The sequence below is a fragment of the Odontesthes bonariensis genome, chromosome 15 (genome assembly GCF_027942865.1).
Source record: "Odontesthes bonariensis isolate fOdoBon6 chromosome 15, fOdoBon6.hap1, whole genome shotgun sequence".
NCBI classification, from domain to species: domain Eukaryota; kingdom Metazoa; phylum Chordata; class Actinopteri; order Atheriniformes; family Atherinopsidae; genus Odontesthes; species Odontesthes bonariensis.
The window spans coordinates 25,394,282-25,415,361 of NC_134520.1; the positions used below are offsets into that span (position 1 = coordinate 25,394,282).

The 21,080-nt window shown below is 39.9% G+C and overlaps 2 protein-coding genes across 2 annotated transcripts in view; both read right to left on the reverse strand.

Moving 5' to 3' along the window:
* rabgap1l (RAB GTPase activating protein 1-like) overlaps positions 1–21,080 on the reverse strand; it is a 109,559-nt gene that overhangs the window by 62,541 nt on the left and 25,938 nt on the right. Inside the window, exon 13 of the mRNA XM_075485689.1 lies at positions 20,124–20,274. Coding sequence (XP_075341804.1) covers positions 20,124–20,274 — 151 coding nt within the window. The remainder of the gene's footprint in view (positions 1–20,123; positions 20,275–21,080) is intronic.
* gpr52 (G protein-coupled receptor 52) lies at positions 847–8,517 on the reverse strand. Its single transcript, XM_075485688.1, has one exon. It carries the CDS (start codon positions 6,666–6,668, stop codon positions 5,550–5,552), a length of 1,119 nt encoding a protein of 372 aa, XP_075341803.1. The 5' UTR covers positions 6,669–8,517; the 3' UTR covers positions 847–5,549.

The window sequence follows — 21,080 nt, forward strand, 5'->3', positions numbered from 1 at the left end:
TTGAGTTCACGTCACAGACTTAAGCTGCAGCAAACTGAGCAACTTAAAATCAGGGCCTTGTTCAGACAGGAAACCAACAAGCCAACTAGCAGTGCAGCACGCATCCTAAACCATATTGAAAATATATCTTTTAAAAAGGCACCTGATATCTTCACAGATATGACATTTTGAATCATTTGGCCACTATTCCCAAAAGCACCCGTGAAGCCGATCAGGCAGTAAGGATCAACTCACAAACACCATCCCTCCACTCAAAGGTTAAAATAAATGCAGAAAAATCATCAGCAATCTTGAGTAAAGGTTCATATTTCAACAAGATAATGACATAAAGCACGTCTCTCAGAAAACACCAGAGTGACTTTGGGAAAATTACGTTAACCTGGTTAAGTTTCAGCAGCTGTGGACAGAAGAGTGGGGAAACGTCCAAATGAAAAGTGTAAGACTTGTAGGTTCATTCCCAAGAGGACTGGAGGCTGCCAGTGCTGCCAAAGATGCTCTAACAAAACACTTAAATGGTCTGAATACACCCTTCCCAACCCCCATCTGACACTGCAGGATAAAGTGGGTATTACTAATGAGGATGACACTGCTTATATCCTCCTAATGATTCCTCCATATCCTCACTCTTACTCTCTTGCCCCTTCCCACTTTTAGTTCTGACACTAATAATCTTCCCACCTTTCTTTGACTTCTTTTAAGCATCCTGATTCTCACTTTCTCTATAATCTAGCTCTACATATTTATATATAGAGAGAGCTAACCAGTGAGTTAACCAGTGAGTGAATGTATAAAAACACACGATTCACAAAAACAACTCCACAGAATGTGAACATCTATTATTTTTCTCTTTATTAGGCTGGCAGCAACACCAAAATTGTGGCCTTTGACATAATTTTGAAATAAAAAAAATAGATATTGTGTAATTTAAGACACTCACCTACTCAAAACATCAGCAGCCTACAGTGGTTGGTTCAAAACAAATGGGTGCACAATACCTGTTAGATTTTGTCAGGTTTATTTTTCTATTTTGGGAGGAGGCGAGTTTACAGCAGATTAAAAACAGTTACACAGACATTACATACAGTAATCCCATTTACAGTATACTGTGTAAAGGTTTATACACAACTTTATAAATAAATTCCTAGTGTCTTCTAAATGTCCTATCAATGCACTTCAAAGTAAGAGGACTTGTTTGAAACCAGACACAGTTTCGATTTCTTACCACTTCAGCTTGGTCAGTGCAACACAGACACAAATACTTTATCTTCTAAATATTAAATCAGTGGCTTTTGGATTTTCTAAACCTGTGTCAAGACACACATTTAACAGTGTATAACCCGTCACAGAAAATGATACCAAAGGATTGAATATTTATGCAACTTCAGACCAATAACTGCAATCTGGAGAATTATGACAACAAAAGTTGGAATATACCAACTTTTATATTATATTGTAACAAATTGACTATCTTAAGTTATGCTATCATCAATTTTTTTCTGTATTATACGTTGTTTCATTCACCATGTTGTGAAGATTATATAGTAAAGATCTGTAAAGATCCTATGAATTTCACCTACAACCCCACTGCACTATGCACCAAAGAAGTACCAAAAACACAACCTATTGAGATAATAATAAAAAAAAAATAAAAAAAAAAAATATTAGAACTAGAGTATTTGCTGTGCAGCATTGTACCCTCTGGTATTCCTCATTTGTGCCAAGTAATATGGCTACAGAAGAGAATTCAAAAGGTTTGGATGAATCTGCTGTCTCCTGCCATTCTTCAGATGTAGACGCCAGGCAACATGTGCACAGAAGTCAGACAGACGGATCAATGAATGACTTAACTGATTCTTTGCTCTGGTGAAGATAACTGGACTCACCACAAAGTCATGAGAAACAGAATCCAATAACAGCTGACTGTGTACAGTGTTACAAACAGATGGGAACCGTTGGAGGGCCTGATGTATTTTTTAAAACGAACATTTGTTAAATATCCTCAGTCATAATTTCATGCAAATTAACCAAACAAATTCTTTTGAATAAATAAACCCATTGGATTAATCCAGAGACTCCTTAAAAATTAAAACTGTTTTGGGCCCCGTAACCGTATCAAAGTTTATTTGGGAGTGCAAACATTGTAAATTAATCAAAGAATAATTTCTTAAGTTTCTGGTCAAAATGCACATTTACCTTAAAGCAACATAAAATGCAGTGTGTATACAGCAGGCTGTTTAAGCCAAATATCACTTATATCTTAGCAATCTAACCGCTTGTTTGTGGTCAGTGCTGGTAACCGCTCAGTGGTGCTTAGATTGTGGGAGCGCTCTAGTGGAACTGATTTTTTTTTTTTTATGTCTGTTGCATTTTAAACCCGGTCTGTTGTCTTGGTTTGGCATCCGAGTGTGAGCTTGTGCGATTATCGGTCAGAAAAAAATGTGCATTTTTGCTCCGTTTTATAGTTGCACTCTCAGACTATGGCTGACTTAACTGTTAGGATCGGCTGATCTTTGCTGTTGCAAAATTGTAGAATTTTCTATAATTCCTCTTATTTTTTTGTCCAACGATGGAACAAGGGGGAAAAAAAGGGCATAAAAATGCAGCCTGTCCATGTAATGTTAACGACGCCACTACTTTTTCCCCCAACCAAACTCATCTTTAGGCACATATACAGAGGAGTCTGAGATGCATTAAAGCTGCATAAAGCAATATGTTCTTTATAGCAACACAGAGTCAACTCTATTATGTTTAACAGAAATGAAACCCTCATCCTTGCTGCTTTCCACAGCTGCATTTCAGACTTGTGATTTTGTGTCAATGATTTGGTTATCCAAGTTCTGTGAACCAAATGGTAACAAACAAAATTAGCCAACTTTAAAAGAAAAAAACAAAACAAACATGAATTATGGTGTCTACATAACAAGAGGCCAATGAAGACAGACCAGCTTGTTGACCAAACGACACAGATATATTTCTTCTGCCCATGCTCACTTACCAAACCTGGGTTTAAAAACAATACTGGACTTACATTCATCAAGTGGGAAAGAACACCCCACCCATATGTTGTAGCTCTGTTTTGTCTAGATGTGTAACTAGCTAACTGCTTTCTAACACATCATATATATATTATAAGTAAAAGACTGAAAGTCTTCATGCCCTTAGAGGTTAGAAAAACAAAGTTAAGTTAATGCAGCTTTAAAACATAACAGACAAAATATTGTTTACCATCACAGGATGGAATGGACAAATCTACACTACGAGCAGCATTACACCGTGAGACAGAGGGAAAACTGATCTAAGTCGTTACTATAGAGCATAGCCGTTTTAATGCTAAATCAATTATTGTATTTGATTATAGGTGAACTGACTGAAATGAATGGAGCAAAAAATAATTACCAAAGGCAGTCTTTAGCTTGCTTTAACAACATTTATGGTCTAGGCTTATGAAGCAAATACCCAAGACTGGTTTCAGTCACAAAGCTGGGAGAGAATAGAAAAAGAAAAACTGATCAATTAGAGGAGTAGAGTTAATCACCCATAGCTAATAAAAAGACAACAATTGAGTACTCTAATTCTAACAAAAACTTTGTTCCCTCTGCAGCCGTATCCTTTGTTGCTTGGCACAGAAATAGAAGATATTCTCTCCCCTTAAACTCATTTGTTTTCTGTAACTTTGGAGGTAGAGAACTGCACACCAAGTTCTAAGTCCCCTGGACATTTAGGCCTGTACTTTGAGGGCAGCAGCCTTTCATATGCATCATCAACAGATTTGGAAAAGCTGAGATAAAAATGGAGATATTAAAAGAGCATTGTCTGAGCAGAAAGTTGCCAAACCAAGACAAGATAAGCTTCTGATAGCCTTGATCTTTCACACACCGAGCATGTAATTTCAGACCGGCCCAGTTTTAACCTCACAGCGGCTTCAAGATGGATCAGATTACATTAATCTGAGCCTCTGTCCGCCGCTGCTTGGAAATAAAATCCAACTTCGACAAAGATAATTGTGTCACACAAAGCACCAAAAACCTGGTTACATAATCAGGTCAGCACTTCGACGGTGCCCGACCTCAGATAAGCTGAAGACAATGGATGAATGGATGGATGGATGGATTTTTACGGTTATCATTTTCCATGTCTACTCACAGTTGTGGGTGGGTTAAGCAGCAAAAAGGTGCGACTCAGAATAAGAATTCCTGGAATAAGTTTTTTGTTACTGAAATGAAATATTTCTTTTCTGCACTAGAGATCATTATAGAAAATGTATAATTAGCCAACACCATTTCATTCAGCCAGTTCTATGTGAGCTCACAGTACAGTCATGGTGGCCCACCATATACAGGGAGAGATTGGAGTAATATTTATTTGCAAGTTACACGTGGGTGTAACGAGCACTAATGCATCAAACTGAGTAGAACACTCATATCACAGCCACATCAGGAATGCTAAACTAAAAAAAAGAAAAAATATTGTGTTGGATTGTTATCTGTGGCCAGCATCAGTTCCGTTCCCTGAATACGGAGGCCTCAGTGTCAGACAAACTCATCAAAATTCATCCAAAATTTAGGTGCTTTGCAGTTAAGGTACACCAATCAGCTGGCGACCAACCGTATTCAGCAGATAACTCGCAAACAACTGAAAAGTAATTCAATGAAAATTTGGCTGTGTGCATCACTGATTAATACCCAAGTTAAGACGAACAAAAAAGCGGATTTAATTTGGTCACTCTTTTAATTAATTTCACGTCATTGTAGGTTTAAACAATCCCTAAAATTGTCTATAGAGTATTACATTAAAATAACTTTTTGCAATTGTACACGTCCCTAAAATTCCAACAAGCAAACCAGATCAATGGTTGGCTTAATCATTATCAACAGAAAGAAGAAAAAAATATAATTCTTATATATTCCTTTACTGTAAAGTAAAATAAAGAGCAGAAAAAAACTGCTCACTTTCCTCAAGAAAACAGTCATGGCCATATCACCTTCTGAATTCAGCAGCTGTTGTCATGGTCACTGTGTGCGTGTTTAAATGTGTAAAAACTCTAAATATTCATTTACAACCTTTAAACAAGGCTTTGGCACAGTTAAGTGCACATTACAAATGACAGTCATAAAAACTATGGAGACATCCAGTGAACAGTTGATTCAATTTACAACCACAAATAAAAATTGAACAAGAATGAAATAGCATGGTAACATGTGATGTCTAACGAAATATTTTGGGAATTTAAAGTTTCGTCTTTCCACTCAGTCTGACCTGGCTGAAATCATCCCATGGAATGTAAAGGCTGAGAAAGCCTATGCAGTACCGTGGTGGAAAAGTTCTCTCAGAGAGCACGTCTCTCATTAGATTTAGCTGTCTACCTCGCTGAAAACTTGCAGTTCAACGAACAGTTAATTGTCATTGGTGTCAACTGAAAGGCTGATACAATAGAAGGCATTTTCAGTTCAACCAGTTTAGCTGCAAATGAACTAGCTGTTTAGCTTTTTAAAATTCAGGTCACACATTCAGATTTACAGTAGTATCCTCATCCTGCATAAGTATTAACTTCAGATGGAGCACGAGTTTGCCCTCTTCCTTGGTTTAGGCTCCCCAAAATCCCTGTCATCTGCAGCACAATGGCTGAAGGAGCACATAGTCTGTGACAGCCTGCGCATGCCCAGGCGGAACACGCTATTGGACAAGCTGTAGATGACACAGTTGCAAAAGCTGTTGCTAATGGCCAGCCAGGTGGTGACGAAGGAAAGGGCAGGACTATCGAGCACATGGGAGCTCTCTAGAAGAAAGTAGATTATGTAGGGGAGCCAAAGCATATAGAAAACGCTAGTGATGCGGAAGAGTACCATCGCATAGCGCCGATCTGGTCCATGCCCTCCGTGATTCCCACCGCCATTCCCCTCACCAGCCTCCATCTCCTGGCTGGGGAAGCGTGCCCGCCGCTCACTGATCTCCCTGTTGTGTTGCTGGCAAATACGAAAGATGTGATAATAGGTAAAACAGACCACAAGTGCAGCAGGTGCATAAAGGGAACACACCACAAAGCCTGTAAAGAGGGCAGAGGTGGGCCAAGAGTGAGCACACCACTCGAATATATCCCCATGATATCCTGGTTTACCCCAGCCAAAGAAGGAGGGCAAGAAAACCAGGCTCGAGTAGACCCAGATGAGGGTGATGCAGCCTCGCAGCCGGCAGGGTGTCACCAGCTGGTTGTATGATAGTGGTTTAGTTATCGCCAAGTAGCGGTCCACACTGATGCAGGCCAAGCAAGCCATAGAGACACTCTTCAGAACAGAGATCACATAGCTGAAAACCTGGCATGTGATCGGTTCCTGGACACCTGCTGGATAATGGAGCAAAGACAAGGTGGGCACGAGGCAGCTAAGACCCACCAGCAAGTCAGCATAAGCCATGGTCTGGATGAAGTAGCTGGTGGTGTAATGGTGCAGCAGAGGAGCACAGTGGAACACAAAAATCACCGTCAGATTCCCCGCAATAATGAGCACTGTCAGAAGTACTATGACAGCAGTCTCCAGAATGCAAGCCTCCGGGCGTTCTTTCAACCCCCAGCCCAGGGGACAGGAGTGATTGGATGCCCTGGCAGGAAAGAAGTCTGCATGGCTGCTGTTGGCAGTTGGCATCGGGTCTGTTGTCAGCTCAGACTGGTTCATTGTTCTTGGTGCTAACAAGGTGAGTCAGGTTCGTTGAGTGTCACCCATAAGGAGGCTAGGCTGAAACTGAAGAACTGCCTGTCTCTCTTTGGTTCCTCACCAGGCGTCTGCAGCCTCCTTCAGTTCACAAAGCTCAATATTCTCTCTAGCATACTCATGCTCTTGCTCACCTTACTGTCCCATAGCTGGGTCTCAATCAAATGAACACTGACTGGAGCAAAATCAATACAGCCTCTAGGAGGATAGGACAAGCCGTTCAGCTCTCCTTTCCAATCACACATGGTTAGTGACAGTTGTGGGTGGCTAAATCAGGAGTGGAGAAAAGAAAAAAAATAGTTATTCCTTCAGTAAACCTAAAGCAGAGGAGCATTAGTGCAGCTGCCAGCATCTATCCCAAAGGCAAGTTTCCCTGCTGCTTTTTCTCCCAGTCTGTGGCCTCATCGCATGATTTTAATGAGAGTTGCCACCAGGAGGCTGGGGATTTAAGCTGTCCTCACAAGGGCAGAGAACGCAGGAGTGAGGGAGAAAACCACACAAAGTTAAAGCATAAAGCAGAGTACAATGCTCCCTTCACTTCACCGATCCTCAGAGGAAATCAAACAGCATATGGCTCCATTTGCAAACTTATAGAAGAGATGGATTTCCGGCGTGCAGTTACCTCTCAAAAATACACTTGAGGCCACCACTAAAGAGTCTCTCTAGGTTTTCATTAACACCCAATTTTTAAGAATCATCTTTTGAGCAGATTCCAAAGTTTCACTTTGCCATGGGTGCTCGTGTGTTTACTGTGTAACAGCAGGCTTCCCTTATTTTGGTGGTCCTCTGGTCAGTGTCTGGAGCCTATGTATGCCCAGCTATTGTCTGAATCAAAACACAGACATAGGCTAGAACAACACAGGGATCTCCGCAGGAGATAATGTCATGGCTCTCAGCACACATGGCGGTGGGGGGAAAATGTGTTTACAAGGCATCCCCGTGCAAAATGAGGTGAAAATAAATAAAGAAAAAATTCTGAATTACTCCCGCTGATAAAATTATCCAAAGTTTTAAATCCAGAAGAGTAAACTTGCCTCTCAGTGTTTTGGACTGCAAGTTGCACAAGACAAATGTAAATGTTCAGCAGCTGATCAAAGCGTGGAATGTTTGACTCCAATGCAGGCAGGTGAAAGGACTCTCCAGGAGCAACGTGAGGCCAACTGACTAACTCAGTGCTCCACTCACTTCGACTCCTCGGCAATCCTGTGGCAGACACTTGGAGAGAGGCGTTTAGGGATAAAACATCTATGCACTCATTCTTCCCATGAACTTGTTACTTGCATTTTCCTAGCGACATTCTGAAGCACTGGCAGCTGTTGGCACAGATTAATACCTTCGCCTCAAGTGCTTAATGCAATCGTACATTGTATAACTTGTCCTTTAAAGAGTGCATTCAAGTTGTAGATGTATGGGATCCTATAGCCTTGCCTTTAAGTCCTCTCTCAGTAGGTCATTCGCTCAGACTGAAACACTGACAACGCAACAAAAGGAATCCGCTCTAGCAGCATAAAGAAAAGCCCAAGTCCCAGTCGAGTCCCAGTTTTAAGCACTGTCCTTTGCAAATATCTCCTTTTACCTCAGGCAAGCAGGAAAATGTTTTTTTTTTTTTTTTTACTAAATAAATCCTTAGATCCTGGCATACAGAAAGAGGGAAATGCAATGCATCTGTCCAAAGCAGCAAGTGAGGAAAAAAAAAAAAAAAAAAAGATGACTGCGCTGATGGAAATGAGTTAAATCTGCAGCGAGGGGACGAAGAGTCCCTCAGTCCTGGTGCAGTGAGGAGAGATGCTGTGACTGGCTTACACTTCCCTCCCTCCCTTCCTCGCCACACAATCTCTCTAGCTTGCACACTCAAGTCTCTCTCTTTCCACACATACACCCTCCTCCTTCTTTCTCGCCCAGCTTCTTCCCCTCCCGGCTGCACCTGAGGCTCCCTGCTACATTATCCTGTCTCAGACTGGCTTTTCCCCCCCAGAGGGAAATTTGGATACATTTCCTATTTACATATCACTTATCTCTCGCAGCCTATTTTCATTTATTTCTTTTTTTTTTTAAACCAAAGACCTCCACCCCTATACGCCCCATCTCACCCGCCTCTTTTTTTTTCTTCTATTTCAGTCCCATTCATTCCTCTTAGTTTTATAATCGCCACCAGCCTTGCCCAATGTGCATAAAATGAGATAAAACATAGCTGCAAAAAATAACAAAATGTATATTTCATGAAAACATCACAAGAGAGCGGGAAAGAATTCCTCTTAATGTCTGACATCTCGGATGACTTATCCTTGTGAAAATCATCGTCACAATCCAGCCTAAGTTGTTTTAGTTACTTTATTTATTCTTTATTCGACCAACAGCTTAGCACAGTCATGTCTGCCCCTTGGTTACAGTTGCCAGGCATTTCGGCCAGTTGGGCGCATCCTCTGGCCGACAGATGATAAAAAGGATCAAGTGACAGCAAATTGGCTAAGCAGAAGGGCTAATGGAAATAAACTTAAGTATCTAGGAGTGGGCAGCACAATCGTGCCAAAAAATAAATAAAAGAAAAAAAACATTCAACACAACTTTGTTCAAAATATCAAATATTGCTATCAGACTTTTATATACTTCGTAAGGAGTTTGGAAAAAAGAAAAATTGAACGGTGATGATAAAAAGAGCAAAAACGTTAAAAAAAACAAAACTGAATGGTAGAGTTGCACTACAATTAGTGCAATTGTAATAATACAGAGCAGTATAGTACTGTATATTATGAAGCTTAATACCTTACCCAGCTGTGTCCAGTTTTACTGAACCAAAAATTAGGAAATGAAAATAAAATCTCATTTTTGAACACCCGATGTATCTTTCAGAGGAAGAGTCATTCACAGGCGACCACGAACGAAATTATGGCTCCAGCTATCAGAATCTCTTTTTAAATTTAAGTGGTCATTCCTTTTTTTTTTACCATCTTTATGTTATCCTCATCTTTTTCTCTTCTTATTCTTTAAAACACACAAGTTGTTTTTTTAATGATTCAAGCCACATGATGGACATGTCCTCAAATGTGAAGGCAACAGCTGCTCGATTTGACTAAAGTTTCAAGCAAAGAATTCATTATTTCAGACAATATTCTTAAACATATAGGAAACTTAAGCTATGGATTCCTGTTTTTGTTCAGTATATTTCTTTACAGGCTGTCAACAATACGTTAATCATTACCATTCATAAACATCACTTTCATTGCATTTCAATGCATTCAATTTTAAAAATAAATGAGATTTCTGCCATTTATGACACGTATTACTTCCCATTGTTGAATGAGTCAATGATTCACTCACCTTTTATAAAACGCAATTCATAATATAACCATAAAGTATTCTGGGTAAGAAGTAGTGCAAAAGTCATGAAACATATCAAATAAAAGGAGCAAAGCTGTGGTGAAATGCAAAAGGTAGCCAGTAAGCTTCAGCTTTGCTGTACGTTAGGGTTTGAGTCAAAATTAGACAATATTCACTGTAAGCAGACACTCAGGAAACCTAAAAATAAGACACACAGTAAAGACTAAAAACAGTTCAGGTGCTGTCACTATGAACGGAGCCCGTCAATGGAGATCTCTCAGCACAGTGCTCTTTACCATTGTGGTGGACACACTGATGAAAAACATGACCAGAAGGCCACCGTTAATAATTCATTCTGCTCCAAAACAAAGCCAGCGGGGCCACTTGGAAACAAAGGTGGAGGCTGATTCACCTTTCACTGCCTCCCAGCATCCCACCCTCCTCCACCCTTGGGCTCCACCGGATTTCAGTTTCAACAGCATACACAGGGAGTTTACATCTACATTAAAAGGTCTTTAGTTTTCGGGGTTAGTCAGGGGCACAGCAAATAATGAAGCCTCATATTCACCCTCTTGTTCAAAGACACCACCAGGAGAAGCTAAATGGCTTCGTTCGGATTATATACTGTATTTAGCATTTCTCTGGAGGGAGTACAGCGCTCAATAAATAAAAACAAAACAAATGATGAACTACATAACTTAAAAATTTACTTTTTAAAAACATTCTTCATTGATGACTTTCCCGAGACAAAAACCTTCAACTGTCACCCTTTGTGTTAAAGGTTGGCCAGGAGACATGCAGTGTTGTCAGCCCTGCTCAGATGACATTTTTAGAAGATCTCGTTAGTCGAGACGTGCACTAGTTGTGGGACAAAAACTGAAGAAGGTTGAACCGAAAATGTTCCATGTTCCTTTAAAATGAGCAGGTGCAGCAGAGTTCTAGTTCAATAATCACATCAGCCAACAGTTGCCAGTTGTCACGCCAGTAATAATTCTAATGCAATTCCTTCTGATATGCAGACAAACTTGGACCGACAGCCCTGTTGTAGCACAGTCTGGGGGCTGGGATACGGAGGGATAAGGTGTTTGGTGTGGCAGATTAGCACTCGTTCACTGAATGCATACAAACCTGTACCCAGCAAAATCAACAGGCCAACACTAAACCAGCTTAGCAGACATTTATACTTATCAAGAGTGGGCCAAGCCTTGCTTGCATTCAGTTCTTAGGTTAGAGGAATAAGAAGAGTCTGAACCATCAACAACATCAGAAATATCAGACTTCAGCATAGCGTACTTTCCTGTCATACAGACGACACTAAAAATTGAGACATCATGAAATCTGTGCTGCTGGGGACATATACAGCGTGATGTTAGATGCATGATGGAGAAAACATCTTTTTCAAAATTAAAACTTAAAAAATAGACTTTTCTTTTAAGCAGTAACGGCTGTAATGACAGGCTAATAAAACATATGTAATGTCTAGCAGTGAAAGGGAGAGAATATCAATTAAAGTAACAGTTTCAGATGTCTACAATTCATACCAAATGTCCTGACATAAAAAAATATCATTACAACTTTCACCTCCAGCTCAATGTCATCATGTTTACCCTTTACACTGGCACCGCTGCAGCTGAATAGAAATAAGGAACGAAAGGTCAAAAACAGGCTGCCCACTGAAATCATCATTTATCATCTTCATTTCATCTTACCCTACAAGGCAGTGAAGACTTGTCTGACCACTCAAGCTGATGTATTTTTATTCATTATTCTGCAGCTCCTATTGTCCTCATACATGTAGGTCAGAATGTAATGTGCATCACTTAGTCATCTGAAAGCTTTGGTGTGAACAATTGATATTTGTACTTCCATCCATAATGTACTTTTTCTTTTTTTGGTATACCACAAATCCATTTTCGTTGAACAGCTGCTATATAATATGATCATATACACTTAAAGGTAGGGTAGGAGATCCTGGATTTTGAGTCCAGCGAAGCTGCATTTTGAAAATACACAGGTAAATATTCCCAACCCTTTTCTTCACTTTCCCCCCGAAGGCACGCCTCTAGAGTACATGAACGCGCACGAGCACGAAGGTGCACGAGCGCTGTTCTGACAGCAAGCATCGATCGTTGCCGTATTTAGTATTTAGTATATGATAACTATACGTTTAACAATGCTAGGTGCTAGCCAAGCTGGCTCTAGTTTAGCTTCCTGCCAAGCTTCTGGACGCGTAATTCGTTCACGGAGCAGGGTACGCGCACAGGGGGAAGGAGGGGGAATATACTGTTTTTCCTAGATTGTACGTTCTAGAGGCCACTAAAACTTTTCATATTTGTGTCAAAACTTTTAATTAATTGGTTGCAATGGGGGTGTGAAGAGTATTTCAAGCAATATGTAAAAAAATGTTCCAGAAAAAGATCCCCTACCCCACCTTTAAAGGCTGTATTTTGTAATTGAATTGTCAAAAGCACCAACATGTGGTGTTACAGTTGGACAAATCTACTAGTAAGGGAGGATGAGAGTAGGCCACATTAGTGTCTTTTTCTGAATAACTTTTAAAGACTTAAAGGCTGCAGCCTGCACACATCTAATCGTAGCAGTTTTGAATTAATAAGTTGAAACATGTATGTTTTATTCAGTGATATTATGTCTTGAAATAGCAGAACAACTAACATAGTTGGTAGGCTGCCATATATTAGTTGTTTTACGTGTCTATAAAGAGCCTAAACCTACAATAATATCTCTATATCTGATACTTTGCAAGTGAAGGCTCATAGCGGATAGCCTACCCGTTTATCTCAACAGGTGGCACTGTTGAACACTGTTTAAAAGAAAAACAATAAAACTTTTACATTCCTAAAACTATTTATATCATACAATGATTACAAAAATATATAAAAGGTCTCAGCCCCACTGTGACATCAGTTTGAACGTCTGTGTGGATAGATACTTCTGACAGTATCTAACGACAGGACTGCATGTTGTATGGCCGCGGTTATTTCTCATCCTTTATTCTTCCCTCATCCATTTTACAAATATGCCCGACACGCGACAGCACAGCTATAAAAACGGGAGAAAAAGAACAAAAAAGAAAATGCTAAAGTACCAAAGAGGAAGAGCTGCTGTGGGATGGGATCCGGAGTGCACTTGCATGGACCGGATATGACTAAAAAATAAAAAAATAAAATAAAGGGTATGTGTGGAGCAGCAACGCTTAAAAAAATATGGACAGTGTTGAAAAGTTATGCCAGGCGTAATAGAGCAGTGGCGCAAAGCCAAACGGTGCCAGTGTGGGGCTGGAGTGTCTGCTTTGATGCGGGTCGTTCAGAGCCACTTCAGACCTTTAGGGTGTGTGAAAAGGAACAAAACTTCTATATCCTTCCAGGCCCAAACAAGCTGGAAATTCATTTGTCAGCCAGATGAAAATATTAAGGGTGTTGTTTCAATCCACTCAAATGTAATAACCTGCCTCTTACAAACCTGGAGGCTCTGCAGTAACAGAGAGAAAGAAGAAGAGCAATAAGAATAATTTTACTTTTACATTGCTCCAACATTGAGGCTAAAGGCAATATGAGAACCGAGAAACAGAAGTGCTGTGGACAGGGAAGATGCTGAAGGCTGGATCCTCTTAATCCGAGCTGTCATATCAGTGTCAGTATGGCTAAAAGGCTATGCTAATACACACCCAGTGGATGCATTTACTCATGCATGGCAGCACATTTACAGTTAGAACAAACATGCTATAATGCTGTTTTCAACTATTTGGCATTGCATGTTCATTTCTATCTACATAAGGAATTTTAAATCAAATTTAAATAAATTCAAAATAAGTATCAAGATAATAAGCACTTCTGCTTACAACAGTCAGTGTCAACACATGCTAATATACGTTACTGAGTAAATCACTTAAAAGTCAAGGAAAACTTCTTCGTTATAGTCAGTACATAGTTATCTCTTGTTTTTGTTTAATTGAAAACTATAGAAACAACATAACATGGTAGCTTCATTGTCCTTAATATCCCTGCTGTAAAATTCTCTTAAAACTGTGAATAAAAGAAGGTGGGCTTTTTTTTCATTTTCATTTTCATTTATTTATTTTAAATGGTGCCTACTGGGTTGTTGCCATGCATACTGTGTGTGAACGGGAGCTGCGGGGATGCATTGTGGAGCATCATGCAGTCACAAAAAGGGCGGGTGTGCTGTGTATAGAACCATATTGTATGGAGGGGAGAATGGAGGTGGTGCTACGTAGCTGCGGACATGCAGTGCAGCTGGTGCCTTCAGATACAAGGATGAGGATGGTGTAAAGAGGAGTGTGCATATTTGTTTAAGGGGCTTTGATTGACAAGACTAAACCTTCAAGATGATTTTTTTTTCCATCCATAAATGATGAGACCTTAGTATAGTGACAGGAAAAAACCAAGCGAGACTATAAATGTTAAATGTCAAATTGCCTGTTTGCAGACCTTACCGTTCAAACACTGCCTCCTCTGCATGTTTGTGACCACATTAATTGTGTGTTAAGGATTTTAAGATTCACATGGTGTGACAGAGGTGCAAACAACATTTGTTTGAATATGTTCTGTCCATCCATCCATCTTTCCATTTTCTCTACCCGCTTAATCCAATTCAGGGTCACACAGGGGCTGGGGCCTTTCCCAGCTGCCATTGGGCGAGAGGCAGCGTACAACCTGGACAGGTCGCCAGTCCATCTCAGGGCCACACAGAGACAAACAACAATGCACACTCACACCCACTCCCGAAAGTCACTTTTAGAATCACAAATTCACCTAAGATGCATGTTTTTGGATGGCGGGAGGCAGCCGGAATACCTGGAGAAAACCCACATAGTATCTATAGTGTAGATCACCAAAGCAAATCAACAATTTAATCTAAAAACCAAAGATTAAAAATACAGACTGAAGGAAATTAAAAGGCAGCTTTATAAACACTTGAATGCCTCCAATAGCAACCCAAGACTTTAACTATTTAAATGTTTTAAATATATGTGTGTGTGGGATGAGGAGTGACATTGAGGATAGTTAATCATTTTGGTACTTCACTTCATAGACATATTATCGTTCATTGTGTTAATGTCCACATCCGAGATCTTCATCTAAAACTAAAATATTTGTAGAAATGACAAAACATGTCTGTTATCTGTTAATTTTATGCTGCAAAAAGACACAGCGTGATTTTAACATGTTGCTTTATCTGCAATGTTCAAGTGCAAGTGGAGAAGCATTATAATACTGTCCCAAAAAAAAGAGAAAAAAATCCAACACCACAAAATCATACTATACAAAGATGACAGCAGTGGTTGCCAGATGGCAAGGCAGTCACAAGTAGCTGGCCGCCTACCCAGGTTCCAGTTAATCAAATATCAAGTGCTTAATCCACAAAGGCAGAACGTTGACAAAAAGGTGAATGGAATTCTCATGGAGACAACTTTTATAAAAGTAGTGCAGAGAAGCTTGCAGTTACCATGGCAGCCTATCTTATGTACATTGTAGTCCATGCATCTGCATGTGGGTTATCAGGCGTGGGTGTAGTATTATTCCAACCGGGCAGCATTGCTGATGCCATGTTTGATTGAACACCAACATTAAATGTCATCACTAAGCTGGTGACTGGCCTGAATATGATTCATAAACAAGATGTAAAGCACCTTACACTCTTTCATTACATGCTTTGAAAATAATTCATTGGTTTGTTCCAGTCTTTGGAGGGAGCCAGAGGAAAGCTCAGACGGACATAAACACAGAATGAAAGGTAATGTTTAAACTTTAAGGGGGATCAAATTATTTCTCAAAGATTTGGAGAGAAATCATTTTTTCATAGCCAGTAAGAAAAGTTATTACAGGCTGGGGCATAACACAGCCACAGTTAACTAAAAGGATCTAGTGATAGAACTCTGCTTATATCTAAAACACAGTTATATTTATACGAATGAAGTCAACAATACTTCAAAATGGTGCACCTTATGGAATAATAGTCACAAAAAGGAATAAAACTTTAAAAGAAAATGAATAAGGAATTACAACGAGGAATTAATTAAACAATACATGTGGAATCTTCTATGTCTTTACTGCTACTGCTTTTCAATTGCTTCTCCTTTAACCCTTTTTTGTATTGCTTTTGTCACTTCATATTGGCTTTGCATTTGATTTTCTTCATCACTTCTGCTGTTATTTTAGCCTTTGTTATTTGTCAGCTGTTTTTGATTGTCTCTTCTCTGAATTGCAGATCCTAGAAGCTCCCTTAAACCACTAGACCAGTTGTACCAGGATGGGTTTTAAAACCCTGGACATACAAATCCTCCCCTATTCTGGTAAGAACTTGATATCATGGACAACAGGATGCAACATAGTCTCATACAGCACATGAGATGTGTTACCAAGATATAAGTTCTTGAGAAACAGGATTTGATATGTGTACAAGTATAAGAAAATTAAAATGAAGACATTGCACAGATTTATATTATTCCATTGCACCAGAAGAATTAGAGACAATATCTATTCAATCTTAATAACAGCCACTGCTAATAATGAGCACAAATTTCCATATCATGCTTGCTATTATAGAGAACGACTGTAAATAACGAAAAATCAATTCCCTTTGAAAAATAGTCTCCTTGGAGGACCTTCAGTTTCATAAAGTCTAAGTCTCCCTACTGCCTGGTGTGGGGGAACTGCTGTTCCGGGCCTCTGGTTACAGCCATCAAACGTGAAGAGAGATCCTGACCTCTGTTAACACATGGCCTGTGCTCTAAGCAAGATTGGTTTTTGGAAATGAAGGCCTGGAAATAGCTGGCTGAGCTGTTTTTAAGCTGTGAGTTCAAGCGTGGCTGCACACCTTGAGCTTGTTCGGCTCTAGGGACACGTAAAGGTTGTTGAAATGTCACTAAAAACCTCCCGAACCCCTACCCCAAACACAGTGCAGCATCAACTGAGAAATGGCTCAAGTAGTGAATGTCTCTGATGCCCCGAGGCCATGTTGTGTGTGACAGAATGTGTCTATGTGTGATGACTGAGAATGAGAGCGGTACAACACTTAACATGACACTTGTAATCTTTGATATGAAACTAGCCAACATCGCTCCACATGCTGCTTCATGCTCAGTGTGTTTGTCAGTTATTCTCACATCGCCAGTGGAATTCTCATTGGATCAAAGATCCCTCTGTGTGTACCAAGCATAGAATTCATGGTGATGCATGATACTGAATTACAACACCAATATCCCTCCCACAATAATGACAATACATTTACTTTGAATTCAGTCAGCATTAGTGTCGCCACTAAGCCCAGACAAGAGGCATTAATCAGCTCCACACTGTCCTCACCGTTATCATTTGCCTCTCTTCCATCTTGCCCTTCCTACTCCATCTTGCCTCCGTTCCATTAATTTGGTGTGGCTATTAATAGCTCATCCTACCACCTCTCAATACCATCACTACTCCGGCAAGACAGAAGATGTGGGCGTGGCAAAGATAGCGAAATGAGGAAAAATGAGCTCAAATACGGAGGCTTGGCCTTATGTAACATGAGCGAGAGTGAAGGAGAAAAGGGAAGAGGGGTTGGCAAAGGCAGAAAGAATCAGGGCTCCTACAAGAAAGACGGAGGCAGAGTAAGTGTGAGCCAAAACAAAAGATGGCACTCAGCAGAGTCACACGTACAGTTTGGTTGAGCTTAAGTCGCTGCACAAACATTGTCCTTAAGTTACTTTTGTCTGATGACGCTGTAGTTATAAAATCAGGATTCTATTAGAATCAAAATGGTCTGCAAATGGTTGAGGTGATTACAAGTTGACATGTAGTCTTAATGTCACAATTTGACACGTTCAGCCAGTTTAATCTGTGTATGACGATATAGTTGATTATGTTAGTAACTCTTTAGTATTTATTGATAGTTACTATCAATAATGGTTTTTGACTTGCTAATTAAGATTAAGATCAGATTTATTGTGGGCAGTCATTCACAGCGCCCTGGGGGCATGGGGGTACGGTGCCTTGCTCAAGGGCACCTCGGCCGTGACAAGGAGGTGGACTGACACCCCTCCAGCTGTCAGTTTCACCATTCTTTTTGAGTGGCGAGGGTAGGAATCAAACCACCAACCTTCCGGTTTTTGGACGACCGACTCTAACCACTGAGCCACGATTGTCGATTAATGAAGCAACTACCAAAAATAACGGCTCCAGTGGTAGATCCAAGATGAAGGTGAGGTGGAGATATGAGGTTAACAGTTTAAGAATCCAACTGTGTAAGAAGATTAGGTCACAAGCTCTCTTTAGTACTGGTCACTGAAATGTTTCCTGTGGATCCACGGATAGATGAACAAAAGTCACATAACATTTCTAATTTGCTGTTCCGATGAATAGAGGCAGGACCAAGCTTAACCAAGTATTTTAACAACAGATGTGCCTTCAGATATGTTGTATTTGAGAAGAATTCTGCTCTGAACAATAGATAAACTCCTGGCATTTGTTCATCCTGTGCATTTTAAACCATACTTTGTTATCATTCTTAGGTCTTTATTTCATTGTCAGCTTTCTTTCCTTATTGGGTTTTCTTTTTTTTTAGTTATTTGCAGTTTTTTTTTGGCTATTCACTGGCTTAAAAGTGAGAATTTTACAGTTTGAAATAAAGTCTGTTTAACATAGCTAGAATCATCTCTTCTCGAACTCCTTCATCCTCACCTACATCTCCTCGCCGTAGAAAAAAACCTTGTAATATTTGCAAGACGACTAGCTGCCACTCCATCCAAACAATTATTAGCGTGGCTGAGTGCGCTGTGTCTCTCCTTCAGCTGCAGTGCAAAATCATGCCTGAACAAGGCTGTCTCTGCCTGTAAAGGTATCTATAATGTCTGTAACTGGCACATGTTTATTTGTGCACAGCGACACAGTGGTGCCAGGTAGCGTGAAGCAGGTTTGCTCTTATGAAACACAGAAAAACAAAGCCTGCTTCTGTTTTTGAGCAAACACATTATTATTTCCGGGGGTTTAGTGCATGATTAAAATAGATTTGTTTTTCCATTTAATTTGTAATGAGATCCAGGGCAATTCAGAAAACATCTGGAGCTGCATACTAAATACGAGTATGTTCTGAGCGTAACGGTTAATGCAGCTTTCTGGAAAATTAGTGAGAAACAAAGAACACATCTAAACTTTCCTTTCATGGTATTTGGACCCATTTTCAGGCCTGGCTTTTGTTAACTTAACATTCCTAACCTGGTTTTTAAATAGCTGGCCTTTGTTTGTTTATGGAGAGCAGCTCAAGACTGATATGTCGGCTCTAAAATCTGAGACACTGCTCACAATTTAGCAACAAATGACCTAAAAATTTTTTTTTAAAACCACGACAAAAATAAAAAGCAATTTTTTTTTTTTTTTTTACAAATTAAATATTCTATCTTATATAATAGCACGTTGACCGTCGTGAACTCATCTGACAAACAAAGTGCAGCACTTAAATGAACAGGTTCAAAACTTCACCTGCACGAGTTGTGACAGTCCAGAGAGAGTAATGCGCGCACTTAAATGTCATGGCTAAATTACAGAGATCTCTGAAATAAGAGTGCACACACAAAGGGAAACACTTTCTACTTTCATTCATGACAGCAACATGATCCTTTACACGACTGAACTGTTTCCACCAAAACTGAACAAAAGCGAGCGACAGTGCCTCGAACCCATCGTTTCTTATAGACATACAGCAGAAGGATCCAACAGAACAATCTGCATGCTGAAGAAGAATATTTTCATAAGCAAACAAGTGAAACTAAACAAGTGTTATCGTAATAATCTGAGATAAGATTTTTTTTTTTTTCCTATGGCAACATGTGGTGAAACTATACAAATCACTTCTTAAAAACAAAACAAAAAAGCTCATGTCGAGAACTCAACAGCGAACAACAGCTTGTTGCCATGCCAGCCATCAGGTACTACATGATAAACAAATCTTTTTGTGTTAAGTAAACGTGTACATGTGATGAGCAGATGCTAAACATCACAGCATCAAGCTTTGTGTGACATTTTAATCATAAATTCAACTTCTTCTAAGCAGCTGTCCCTCCTGTTTTGAGTGTGTGTGGGCTTTTACCTTAGTGATGAGGATGCGATAGTGCTCAAGCAGGTCATGGTTGTCGTGGCAACCAGCCAGCAGCTGCCAGACTTCGGCTCTGAGTGGCTCAGGAATGCCACTGCGAACCAATGAGGGCAAACCCTTCGGACGAGTGGACAGGTTCCCGTGCCTAATACACGCGCACACATCGCAAACAGGAAACAAAAGATACTTCATCAATCTTACGTACAGCTGGTCAGCTTCAACAATGAAGTCATTTACTTTGCCCTTTACTGTAGGTGTGACCATGATGAATTTGTTTAATTTTTCTTACAAGGTAGGGAGGACTGAACAAGCCAATTCAAACTAGTGCAAACCTACAACTGGGAGCTGCCCAGTACACCAACATGATGCGGCAATTGTTGTTGTTGTTCCTTAATCTTATGCAGATACCTTCCTGACTCAAATGCACACAACTATATCTAGCAACTACAATCATGAGTACAGTAATCAGTTCAGTACAGATTTCATGCTTCATTTACAATAATATCAATTATCACATGAAACACCACGTCCAGTATCAACAGCTTTATCAACAACGGCGCTGGTCCCATATTGTAGTCTGGAATATTAATGGCAGCGCTGTGCTCCCAAAAGAGGAAAAAAAAAACTATTTTTGAAAGCACAAAGTCAGCTCTATTTAATGATGCTTGAAATCTCATCATGACGCGGTTATGGAGGCCATATGAAAGCAATTTCCCAATAAACTTCACTTCATTGTGCTGATGCAACATCAAGAAAATGATGTGACCTCAAATGAGACGCCTGAAATATCTTTTATTTCAGACGAAGAATCTTAACACCTCAACTAACTGCTGCTCCTCAGGCTCTGTGTTGAAGCATTTCCAAATAGTATTTCATTCATTCAAGTTTTAAAACTTCAGCTTTAATTTTAGTAGGTAATCCATGCAAACGGGGATGGTAAAACAGTCAAAT

Excerpts from the sequence above, each read along its gene's own strand:
- gpr52 (XM_075485688.1), bottom strand. The coding sequence starts at position 6,668 with ATGAACCAGTCTGAGCTGACAACAGACCCGATGCCAACTGCCAACAGC.